Source organism: Mirounga leonina, unplaced genomic scaffold, assembly GCF_011800145.1.
Source record: "Mirounga leonina isolate KUSES-001 unplaced genomic scaffold, KU_Mleo_1.0 Mir_173, whole genome shotgun sequence".
In the NCBI taxonomy this organism is placed as follows: domain Eukaryota; kingdom Metazoa; phylum Chordata; class Mammalia; order Carnivora; family Phocidae; genus Mirounga; species Mirounga leonina.
Window position 1 is genome coordinate 80,034,635 of NW_023270447.1, and position 11,516 is coordinate 80,046,150.

An 11,516-nucleotide genomic window follows, 5' to 3' on the forward strand; every position below is an offset into this window, starting at 1 on the left:
GAAATGGGCGCCCAAGGAAAGAGGTGGGAGCCAGGGAGGCAGCGGCCACTGGGCCGCACAGAGGGTCTGCTCGCGGGGCTCACCGGGCAGCCTGATCCCCTCCCCCAGGCCTCGCGGAGGGCCCCCTGGGGGACCCTGGGTCGGCAGAGCCACCACTGAGGAAGAGAACACAAGCATTGAACAAATTTATTCATGAGAAAACTCAGGGAAACAATCTACTGGTTACAAGCTCCGGAAGCTCTTGTCGGGACAGCCATGGGGAGGGGGGGCCAGGGCGCCCCAGGCAGGAGGCCAGGGGAGCGGACAGCCGCCCTGGGGACAGAAGAGCAGATACGGGCAGGTGTGGGTGCCCGCCCGCCCTGTCCCCGGGACCCCACTCCCCCTCTGGGTTAAAGTGCAGCTGGGAGGGAGGTGATGGGTGGGACGGGGTGCTGGAGAGCTGTGGGGACACTGGCCGCCAGGAGCCCTCCCCCCTCCTCTTCTTGGTTTCTTGAGGCTCAGCCAGAGTCCATCCCACCCAGGTCCCTCCTTGGAGCCTTCCCGCCGTCAGACATTTGGAAAGAGCTCCCCAGGAGGGGAAGGCTGGCTCCATCAGCTTTCCGAGGGGCCCAAAACTTGGGGGGCGGTGGGAGGCACTACCATCTTGGAGGGAGGGATACTCCGGTGATGGTCCGGGAGCCCTCCCCTCCCCCTGGCCCAGGTAGTCTCCTCCCTTGCCTTCCTCCACCGCCTGGAAAGCCAAGGAAGCCAGAGAGGCCCCAAGAGCCTGGCTCCCAGCTCCAGGGCCATGAGTCAGCAGGGTCCTGCCCAGACCTGACTCCCAAGCATGCCACTGAGGGAGGGCCATTTCGGTGCCACTGGGGAGAAGCTGTCCTGGGGATGGGAGGCCTTTGGGGAAGCCTACGGGGCTAGAGCTTCTGCCAGGGGTCTTCCTATAGCCTGGGCCCAGCCCCTCTCTCAAGGCTGCTGCTGGCAAGGAGCCCACCCTCAGCTCAGGGCCCCCGCTCCACCATCTGCACCCCAGGGGCCCTGCCCCACCAGGGGCGGTGAGGACCTCACACCCACCTCAGCAGCTTAGCCAACCTCCTCCCCCTCCCGAAGGCACATCTCTAGGAGGCAGAAAGGAAGAGAACCACCCCCCCCATCTGAAAAAGAACCCTGAAGACCTCTGCTACCTCCCCTCTCTCTTGAATATATTAAATTGTGCAGCTTGGCCCCAACCCCTCCCTTCAGATATCCATGGCAACCGGAAAGCATTCCCAGTCCAAGTCTGAATCCAAGTCCATCCAGTGCCAAAGGGGGGCTCCAGCCTTTCTCCCCACCGTTCCCCCAAGGGTGAGACCCAACATTCCACAGGGGACGAGAGGGGAGGAAGAGTTGGGGCCTCAGTCCTCAGCCCCCTCTTCGTCCACGTGGGGGGCCCCGGGGGGATCCTCGGGCTCGGGGGTCTGCCCGCCAGGGTGGGGGTGGGGATGGGTGCCCGGCTGGGAGCCCGGCGTGTCCTCGCCCTGCACGTAGACGCTCAGCCCGTGGCTCGGCTCCTTGCCGCATGCCTGGCAGCTACAGTGCAGAATCTTCTCCACCAGCTTGTCCACCCGGGGCACCTCCTCGTGGCCGGGGCACTCCAAGGTCACCTGCAGAGGACAGGAGAGAAGGGAAGACATGTTTCCAGAGGCCCCAAGGGCAACAACACTCCTCACAGGACCAACAATCCCAGAGACCCCAAAATGCCTGAGCCCACCTGGGGGGGTACCCCAGTTAGCTCTGTGGGCCCCTCCACAGGGAGGAGGGCGAGCCCCTTCAGGAGCTGCCCGACTTGTCTCCTCTCAGCCAGTCCTGCCACCTCCCTACCCATTCCCTCACAGCAGCCTGAGGGGAGAAATCCAACGGGGCTTGCCCTGCCCACAATCCCCCTCAGTGCTCCCCACTGCACTTGAAGAAAAGTCCAGACTCCTTACCAAGGCCCCCCCAGGACTTTCAGGCTGCCTCTCCACCCCTGACCTTGTGCCACTCCCACCAACTCTGAGCTGCCTGATCTGCCCGAGACTTTGCACATGCTGTTCCCTGTGCCTGGAAGGTCCTCACCTAACCCACCCTGGACCACCTACCCCAAACTGGCCCACTTAACTTCCACTTAACCTTTGGGTCTGCGCTCAGACATCACTTCCTCAAAGAGCCCCATCCCAAAGCCGCAGCCCAGCCTAGGTCTGCCCTACTGGACCTTGCAGGGTCTCGCTCTTCTCCTAATTAACACTTTTCCAACAGCTCTTCCGTTTTCCCATCCTTCCTCCCTTTTCCACAGAGCACCTACTCCCTGCCAGTGCCGGGGACACAAGGATAGGCATGGTCCCTCAAAGAATGCAGAGCCTAGCAGGGGGGAAAAGACTTGTCACAATCACCCAAATGCAGATGGAAAACTGTGAGGCACACGGTGCTCAGGGGGATGGGAAAGGGCACTGAGAATAGTGCTGAGCCAAGAGCAGAAGAATGTAGACATTAACTGGGTGAGGAGAAGAAAGTTATTCCAAACAGGGAAAAGAGCATGTGCAAAGGCCCCGTGGTAGTAGCAAGCAGAGCAGGTGTAAGAGATTGAAAGAAGGCACGTTGATGTCAAGTGTCAAGCAAGTAAAAAGGATGAGAGAGGCGAGACAAACTCAAGAGCCTGGGAAGCCAGGCCATGCTGGGCACTGTGGGACCCAGCAAGGATTTGGGTCTCATCTGAAAACAACAGGAAACCACTGAAAGGATTTCATCGTGTGACTGACGTAAGAAAGCTCTCTTGTCCCGTGCACACTGGCGTCAGACGCATAAGCCATCCCGCGGCAAGGGCCACGTCTGGATCCCCAGCACAAGGCTCGGCCGTGGCACACGGTGGGTGGAGGCCGGGCAGGCAGGGGCGGCGGCGGTACTCACGATCTCCCACATGGACTGCGCCGGCATGCAGGAGTCACAGTGAACCAGGGACTCGGTGGACTGCGGGAAGGTGTTGGGAACGCTGTAGCTGAAGCACTGTCCTAGGCACGCCCTGCGGGAGGAGAGGTCACTGTGCCCGTGACACCGCGGCGGCGGGGATGGGCCGCCCCGTCCTCTGCCTCCCTCCTGCCCCCCCGGCCCCGGCCCCAGCCCCTCCCCCCATGCCCCTGCATCGCACCTGTTCTGGATGGACTTGGCCTCACAGCCGCTGTGGCCCACGATCTGGGTGATGTTCTTGGCCTCACACCAGGCGCTCTTGTCCGGGAACAGGGCCAGCTTGTTGATGGGCGGCGGGGCGGCCAGCAGCATTGCGGGGAGGACGGCCCCAACCAGGACCCGAAGCATTGTGCCCGTGGCCTCCAGAGCCCTAGGACTGAGCACAGACTGCAGGTGAGGCCAGCGGGGCCCAGCGGGCCGTGGACAGAGGGGACGGTGGTGCGACAAATACGGGCTCTGACCCCCGACTGCCTGGGTTCGAATGCTAGCTCCACCTCTTGCCAGCGAAGCACAACCTTGGACAAGTTACTTCTCCTTTCTGGACCCCGACAGTGGGGCTGCTAACATATGCACGTGGGATGGGCGTCAGGAAGACGGCACGAAAGCCCTCAGCGGGAAGGCTAGCAGAGAACGCACGCTCTGCGGGTGTTATTTTGATACCCTCCTGTGCAGCTTCGAGCAAGGTACTTTTTATGTCTGTGCCTCGGTTTCTTCATCTAAGAAATGGGGATGGAGAGACGGGATGGCAGAGGACTGTGATGCTTCAGGCCCTCTGGGAAACACAAAAGCTTGCCCAGGAAACGCAGTGCCTGCCCTCGAGGGGCTGGCCACCCGGCACGTCTCCTGGGCACGGCGCCCGCGGGTCAGCCACCAGGAAAGCTAACCTCCGTCCAGCACTGTGACTTCTTGGGCCACCTTGGCTGGCTGGGCGTCAGGCGAAACAGCTAACCCCGGACCAGGCTATTTCTTTTTTGGATGCCCCACCAGAGCCTCAAGCCCTGAGTCTTTACAAACATCCTTATTTATCCCCAGTTCCATCCCAACCTTCAAGAACAAAACAAGCGCTTGACCCTCTGTAAACTGGATGGAAGGAGACGCTAATACCAGAATTTGCCAGAAGATGGCGCTGCAGGGCAGCGTGTGTCTAAAGGACTGCTCTTAGAGGGGGCTCTCCCAGTGTTCCCCAACTTCAACCTCCCTAGGCTTTGCCCTCTCCCCCACCTCCAAATGTATGGAAGAGGGAGGCTTCAGAGCTACTTGGAAATGAGGGCAAGGCCTGCAAGGGGGTGCTCTGGGGACAGGACATGGGAAAGGGCGCTGGATGGGGAGCAAGGAGTCCGCACCTGCTGTGCGACCCTGGACACCCAGGCCTCAGTGTCCCGACCTCTAAAATGAGTGAGGTGCCCTGGACCGCTGGTTTCCAAACCCGGCAGATCATGAGAGTCCCCTGAGACCCCTGGGGACTTGCGGAGTGAGGTACTAGGGTGGAGCAGGACTTCGAATTTCTAGCAAGCTTCCAAGGTGCCTTTGACATGGAGCCAGGCTCGGGAACTGGTCCAGCTCAGTCAGTCTGGGATCCCATGCCTTGGGACGGTCCCAAGAGGGGCCCGGGCATGGCCGAGTCGGGACCAGGGGCCAGGTGCTGTCCCCCCGATGTCCAGCACTAGAGTGCGGACGTTCCCGTTCAGAACGATCCTACCCTCAGCCCGCCTCCTTGGTGAAGTGGTCAGGAAGGGGGAGGGGTTGGGGGTCTTGCCTGCTGCTCCAGGGAAAACCTAGGTGGGTTGGCTCAGCTGGGCTCTAGGGGATGGCCCAGGCCAGCTGCAGGGCTGTGACCACCTCCACATCACTGTGTTCCCTCCACCCACGAAGTTCTGCTCAGCCCCTTCTCCCTGCAGGAGGTCTCCAGAAGCAGAGACAAGCCCCATCTCACTGGACCCCAACGCCTGGGTGACCCCTGCTCTCAGCCAGCAGGGAGGGGTGAGGCGGGGAGAGCAGGAGGAGGTGAGTCGGGACGGCCTGCCCCATCCCAAATGCGTTTGTGTCATGACCCTGGCTCTCACCCACGTATTTCCGGTCTCACTCACAAGATGGACAGCAAAGCCCATGTTTTCAGTACAACCACATCCTAACCAAATAGAACGGACTCATTCCTAACTGGCGGCCTAACTCATTTTTCAACAAGCTGGGCACCCAGGAGGCTCCCTGACCCCACGGAGTCCTCTTCTGTGCCCAGGGAATTAGGCTCTGAGTCGGGGTCTGACCACAGCACACGAGGGGCCTCGCGGGGACCACCCAGGGCCGCAGCTCTCTGACACCTCAGACAGGTCTGGGGACTTTGTCCTCTACCTGACCCTGCGGCGATTCCTCAGGAAGACCAGGCTGGGCGGGAGGTGACTGGGAGTTGAGACCGGGGTGGTATGGAAGTAGCCTGGAGCTCCGCGGGTCTGCTTTGCAGCTGAATCTGGTGGGGTTTGGAACGGCAGCCATGGGCCAGGACCAGGCTAAAGGGGGAGCAGAGCTGAGACTGGGGGTGGGGAATAACAAGGCTTATTGAGAGACAGGGCAGTGGTGAGGTTTTAGGGGAGTCACGGGCCTGGAGCATGGGGACTGGTTATTAGGGTCAGGTTATAGCAAGTACACAGGCCAGAGCTAATCCAGCGGTGCCCACGGAGTAGGGGGGGGTGTCCTGTAAGCCAACCTCAGAGGGGGCTGGAGCCACGGTCTGCTTGTCCAGGCCAGCAGCCCTGAGCTCTGGCCAATTGCCCTGCCCCCACCACAAGCATGGCCCCTGGAGTCCCCCGGTTCAAGTCTGGCCTTCCCCCCTGGGAGCTGTGTGACTTCTAGAAATAAAGCTCACCTCTCTGCACCTACTTGCCCCTACCCTAAGATGGGGAGTACAGCACTGCTGGGGAGAAGGCCTGGGAGGATGCAATCAGCAGGCCCCCAGCTCAGGCCAGTCCTCATCCCCTGGGAAGGCGCAGGGAAGGCGGGGCAGGCCTCAGGCCCCTGGGCGCGAGCAGGAGGCAGGGGGGATCCCGGGCTAGTCTCTCCCCCCCCCACACACTTGCCATCGGATGCACCCATGTTCTGGCCGCCCTCACACCCAACCCCCAAGAATCCCTGCTGCCCCCCTCGCGCTGGGGTGAGCTCTTTGCTAGCAGGTTTTCTTTTTTGTTGGTTTATGCTTTTTTTGTTTTTTCAAGAGCCAACTCAGCCAATTTTTTTAGACAGCAGGGGGACCTTCCTTCCTCCGACAAGAGCCTCACCCATGGATTCTCATCTCTTCCTCCCTCCCTGAAGGTCACGCCACAAGTCATGGGACTCCTAGAACGCCAGGGTGGGAAGACGGATTTCCCCAGGCCAACAACCCCCCTTGCTTTGCCAAGGGGTCATCCCCAAGGCCCCCCACCCCGGCAAATCGGGCCAAGCAATGCTCTTCCACTGAGACGTGCGCTTCCCTGCAGTTTAGCGCTCAGTCCACTGAGCACCCTCTAGGTGGTGGGGGAGACAGAGGCAAGGGTGAGGGCAAGGGAGCTGGGGCCCCAGACCCTACACCCACTCAGAGCTCAGAGCCTAGAGGAGGAGGAGGAGGAGGTCAAAGGAGGTGGGTTTCGAGGAAGCAGCTGTACAGATAGTCAGAGATGGCTGGAGTGCAGAGAAGGAGAGATTCTTAATTCTAGATTTATTTTTAGGAATTTATTTATTTATTTGAGAGAGAGAGAGAGAGGGAACACAAGCAGGGGGAGTGGGAGAGGGAGAAGCAGGCTCCCCACTGAGCAGGGAGCCCAATGCGGGGCTCAATCCCAGGACCCTGAGATCAGGACCTGAGCCGAAGGCAGATGCTTAACCGACAGAGCCACCCAGGCGCCCCCTTAATTCTGGATGTAATTCAGGACTGCAGTGAGTTGCCAATGATGGAGAGAGGGGGGAGCTCCTGGCTGAGGGAACTGCACTCGTAAAAGCAAGGAGAGGGGCTTCATCACTAACAGCCCAGCACATTCCCTGCCTTGTCTCACAGTAGGAAGAGCTGGTACTAACTGTGGACCAGGCACTGTTCTGGGTGCTTCTAACATGTAGGCATTTATGCGGTCCTTACAACGACCCCATGAGATAGATACTACTATCTCCCCCATTCTATAGAGGAAGAAACTGAGGCACAGGGAGGTTAAGAGATTTGCTCAAGCTTACAAGATCAGGATTGACTAACACCAGGATTTGAGCATGGATAGTAGCAAGGTAAGCACCTGCTACCTTTGCAGATGGAAAGGCTCCCAGAGGATAAAGCCAGAAACAGAGGAAGAGAAGGTGTCCAGGGAAGGGTCCGGAGCTGGCAAGAGGCCTGGGACTCCCTGCCCCAGCAGGCTACGTCTCTTATCCTTATTCACACTACCTGGGAGCAGAGTTCAAGTCCCACTCCTGACTCCAATGCCCATGAGACCCCACACACACACCCTCCCTCACACACACACACACACACACACACACACACACCCCAACTGACAAGAATGCAGCCAGAGCTAATCCCTGGGTCCTTAGAGCCTCAGGAAAGGCCTAACACAACCTGCCTCAGAGTCGTGGGGAGATTTCAATGGGGGCATCCTCAGCCCAGGGTGGGGGGGGATGTCTTCTCGCCACCCCCAAATCCAAACCCCCCAGATCGAGGCCTTGTGCAAACACCAGACACATCCCGAGGCTGCGAACAACACAGAAAGAAAGTTCCCTGGGGGAGGGGAGGGGTCGCTGGCTGACCCACGCCAGCACCGTGGAAACTGAGGCACAGACCAAGGAGGTGAGCACCCAGATCTCTCACACCAGAGAACAGGGCAGTGGACAAACACAGCAGAGCCGCTGGGTGGCTTTCTCAGGATCCTTGGTTCAGAAGGTCCCTGGGGAGGGGTTGGGGGTGGGGCAGCAAGAACAGGCTTCATGGTTGGGCCTTCGGGGTCCTCTCTCTCTGTTTCCACCCCTCCCAGAACCTAGCATCTTCCCGGAGATGCTTGTCAAAACCCACATGCCCGGGCCCCAGCCCTGGATATTCTGACCCCACAGGTCCAGGCCGTGGCCTGGGCATCATCTACAAGCGCTCTCACATGATTCTGAGGCCCAGCCAGGTTAGGAGCTATGGCCCCCCAGACTCCCCAGGGAAGTGGCCCCCATAAGAGCACTGCTGACGGGAGCCACCCACCCCGCTTCCTGGATTCTAGGGCCTGGAATGAAGTCTTCAAGTCACTGGAGGGGCCTAGATTTCCAGGGAGACCTCTAGCCCACCCACACCTACCGTGAAACCCTTCGTAGAGCAGAGTCAATTTTCTATAAGAACTGAACAATTGCTGCCCGTTTCCTCTCTGGGGCAAACCTGAATATTCAGGCTACGTACACCAGGATTTTCTTGCTAGAATGGTCCACCCACCGCCAGTCACACATCCACACAGGCCCCTGGTGTCACCGTTCCCTACAGCAACCAGCCTGGTATGGGAGCAGGTGAGGGCAGGCCTGGCAAATCCTTGGGGGCAAAGGCAGGTTCTCCCCAACTTCAACTCCTGCTCCCATAACCTCTCCTGGCACCTTTCCCACCTACAGCCCCACCTGAGTCGGATGGAGGCTTCTATCTGTGGGGCCAGCATCCGGGCGACATGGAGATTCACACAGCAAGCACATGGCATTTGTGGTGTGTTGTTCTTGAACTGATCAGACCAGATGACCCCAGCACCCCACCCTGCTTTTCCTGTCCACATACACACAGGGCCAGCTCTCGGTTCCCCACCACTGACTGCCACAGACCCAGGTTCACATCCTACCTCAGCCAACTTAAACTTTCTGTGCCTGAATTTCCTCATCTGTAAGGTGGGCACACGAAGTGCACAGAAAGGCCTGCAGAGGGTGGCTGCCACGGAATAAAGCCTCCGTAACGTCACCCTTAGGGCTAGCCTGGGGTCCCTGAACTCTGCCCCCACCCCCCTGCCTCCTGCAAGATGCCCATTGCCCTCCCCCTCCCTCACCTCCTCCCACCAGATCCTGGGCGGGTCCTGAAAATATCTAAGTCCAGGGTTGCAGTTGCCCTGATGAGAGTGGATTTAGGGGAAACTCAACCATATGAGATGATAGCTCAAAAAGGGTTTTATAAACTGTAGAGTGCTGCCCCCCACCTGGACCGGACAGGGCGGGAGCCGAGAGGAAGAACTCACTCAGGCTCTCACCCTGGGGCCACTGACTGAAGAGACAGGGTCTTGGAGAGATCAACCCCTTAGGACCCCCCCCCCCCCCCCCCCCCCGAGAAAACAGGCTGGGCCTGGCTGCCAGGCTGTCCCCGCTGCGGGTGCGGAGGGCGTGGCCTCTGTGGCCACAGCCCTAGGCTTGGGCTCAGCCAGGCTGGGGCAGTCCCTGCAGGTCTTGGAATGAGCACAGGGACTTCCTTGAATGGTGCAGCTAGAAAGGTCGCTCTGGGATGCAGGCCAAGAGGCGTCAGACCCCAGCCCTGATCCGCTCAGCAGGCTCTCCCGGGCCCACCCTGGGGTCCAAGGACAAGTTCAGGCCCAAGCTCATCCATTGACTCACTGTGTGCCTGGGTGCGGGAGAGGCTAATAGTTACAGACGGAGCCACTGAACATTCGCTTTGCCTTCCTGAGCCCCACGTTTGCCTGCTCTAGAAGAGGGAGCATGGCCTGGGAATGTCCATTTAAGCAGATTCCCTCAAGGGCAGTCTGGCTCCAGCGTGTTGCTTAAGGCCACTGTGATTCCATGACCCCAGTCTCACCGCAGGGTGGCTTCCTTCCTCCCTGCGCTGGCAGAGCATGAACTAACTGTCCAGGGGGCTGACACACAGGGCCAGGCCCATGCTCCAAAGGCCTGCCCGCCTCTGCCAGGCGGCTCCAGCTTCCGGGCTACAGCCCCCAGACCCAGGCCACGGCTCTCCCACCTGCAGACCCTCCTGCCCACAGACCAAAAACGGTCTCCAAAACAAATCTATGCTAATGAGCTGCTGCAGGGCCCGCCGCACATCTGCTCAGCAGAAGTCCCACTGCAGACCTCACCAGCATCCCTGCCCACTCCGCAGCCTCCGACCCTTGGGGCTGGGGGTGGGGAGAAAGAGCCAAACTCAGTCTGAAATCTCACTTTAAAAGAATGAGGATATACCCGTGGCTAATGCAGACCACCTACTCCCCCCATCCACCCCTCCAAGGCGCAGGCCCAGGAGAAAAGAGGTCCAGCTTGCGGCGGGTGGGGGGGGCCAGGGTCACCAAGGAAATGCTCCAGTCTCGCCTTTTCTTTGGCCCCAACTAAAGGCAAACCACACCCAAGCAGTCGCAGCATCTGGGGGAGTTTCTGGAGGCTGGTGGTTTCCACAGTAACAAAGGGTGAGGGGCTCCTTGTTGACAAATTGCTTCCCCACCGCCCTCCCCAGCCAGCGCCCAGCCTTTGGCCTCCAGCCCTGACCTCTGTTTTCCTGGGGTTCCCGTAGTTACAGGCTGGTGTCCTCCAGCTGGGCGAGGGCCTCAGAAAGCCTGAAAATGTGCCCTTCTCCCCTGATGCCTGCCAAGCCCCTGGCCTCGCCAAGGCAGGCAGCTGCCCCCTTTACAGCGGCTTGTAAAAGATCAGAACCGCCCCGCCCAGGGAGTGGGGCGGGCAGGTGGCCGGCAGCGGGGCCCCGTTGTCCGGCCGCCTCGCGGGGGTGGAATTCTTAAGAAAACTGAGCCCCCGGAAAGGCTGGCTCCCCCTGCCCCAGACTCAATTCCAGGGGGATGACCCAGGCCAGGCCCCGGGGGCAGGCGGAAGGGGGGGGAACGGTTTCGCTTCTTTTACCGGGTCTAGGAAACTATTCATGAACCCCACTGGGGGGGCTCGTGCCTCCGACACTGGGGGGTTGTCTGAATTTGAGGGTGGGGGGTCAGGGAGATGCACAGACCCTGAGGGACTCCCCCAGAGGGGCAGGACGGAGAGACAGAGAGAACAGAAAGGCAGAGGCACAAGCCCGGGGAGACTGAACACGAAGGCAGAAGGGGAGAAGAAACAGAAAGAAAGGGACCGAACAGAGAGGGGGGCGGAAAGAGAGAGACGAGAGACACGGGCAGTCGGATGGGGAGACCGAAAGACAGGGAGCGAGACAAAAAGGAGGCAGAAACGTACCGGAGCGGAGCGGAGCGGCTCGCGGGCGCGGCGAGGCCCGGGCAGAGCCGGGGAGACGCGCGAGCCCCACGGCCGAGCTTCGGCCGCTGCCCCGGCGCCCGCGCGGCCCGACCCGCCCTCGACCCGCCCGGCGTGCGCTCGCCACGCACCTCCCTCCCTTTCTCTCCCGGCCGCCGAAACTCTCACCGAGCAGTGGAAACCCCCGGCGAGTCCGGGCACGGGCTCGGGGCGCAGCGGCGCCCCCCAGCCACCCCGTTGCCGCACCCACGTCCCAGCCCCGGCGTCCGGAGGCGCCCCCGCCCCGGGCCCCGGGCCGCCGGACGGGCCGGGGGCGCGGCGCGGCGCCTGCGGCCGAAGCCTCTGGAAGCCGGGCGCCCGCGTGCCGGCCCGGGCGGGACTTACCGCGCGCGCGGCGGCAG

The 11,516-nt window shown here is 60.8% G+C and overlaps 1 protein-coding gene across 2 annotated transcripts in view; it reads right to left on the minus strand.

Moving 5' to 3' along the window:
• Positions 1-170: 170 nt before the first annotated feature.
• The window catches only part of NBL1 (NBL1, DAN family BMP antagonist), an 11,876-nt gene continuing 530 nt past the window's right edge, over positions 171-11,516 (minus strand). Inside the window, exons 1-4 of one of the 2 annotated variants that reach the window (XM_035019617.1) lie at positions 11,500-11,510; positions 3,152-3,346; positions 2,914-3,025; positions 171-1,634 (exon numbers count right to left, since the gene is read on the minus strand). In XM_035019617.1, the coding sequence (XP_034875508.1) occupies positions 1,386-1,634; positions 2,914-3,025; positions 3,152-3,318 (528 nt within the window). In that variant the 5' untranslated portion in view covers positions 3,319-3,346; positions 11,500-11,510 and the 3' untranslated portion in view covers positions 171-1,385. Of the gene's footprint in view, positions 1,635-2,913; positions 3,026-3,151; positions 3,348-11,499; positions 11,511-11,516 lie in introns of those variants that run through there. The other variant, XM_035019618.1, reaches the window with a different exon arrangement.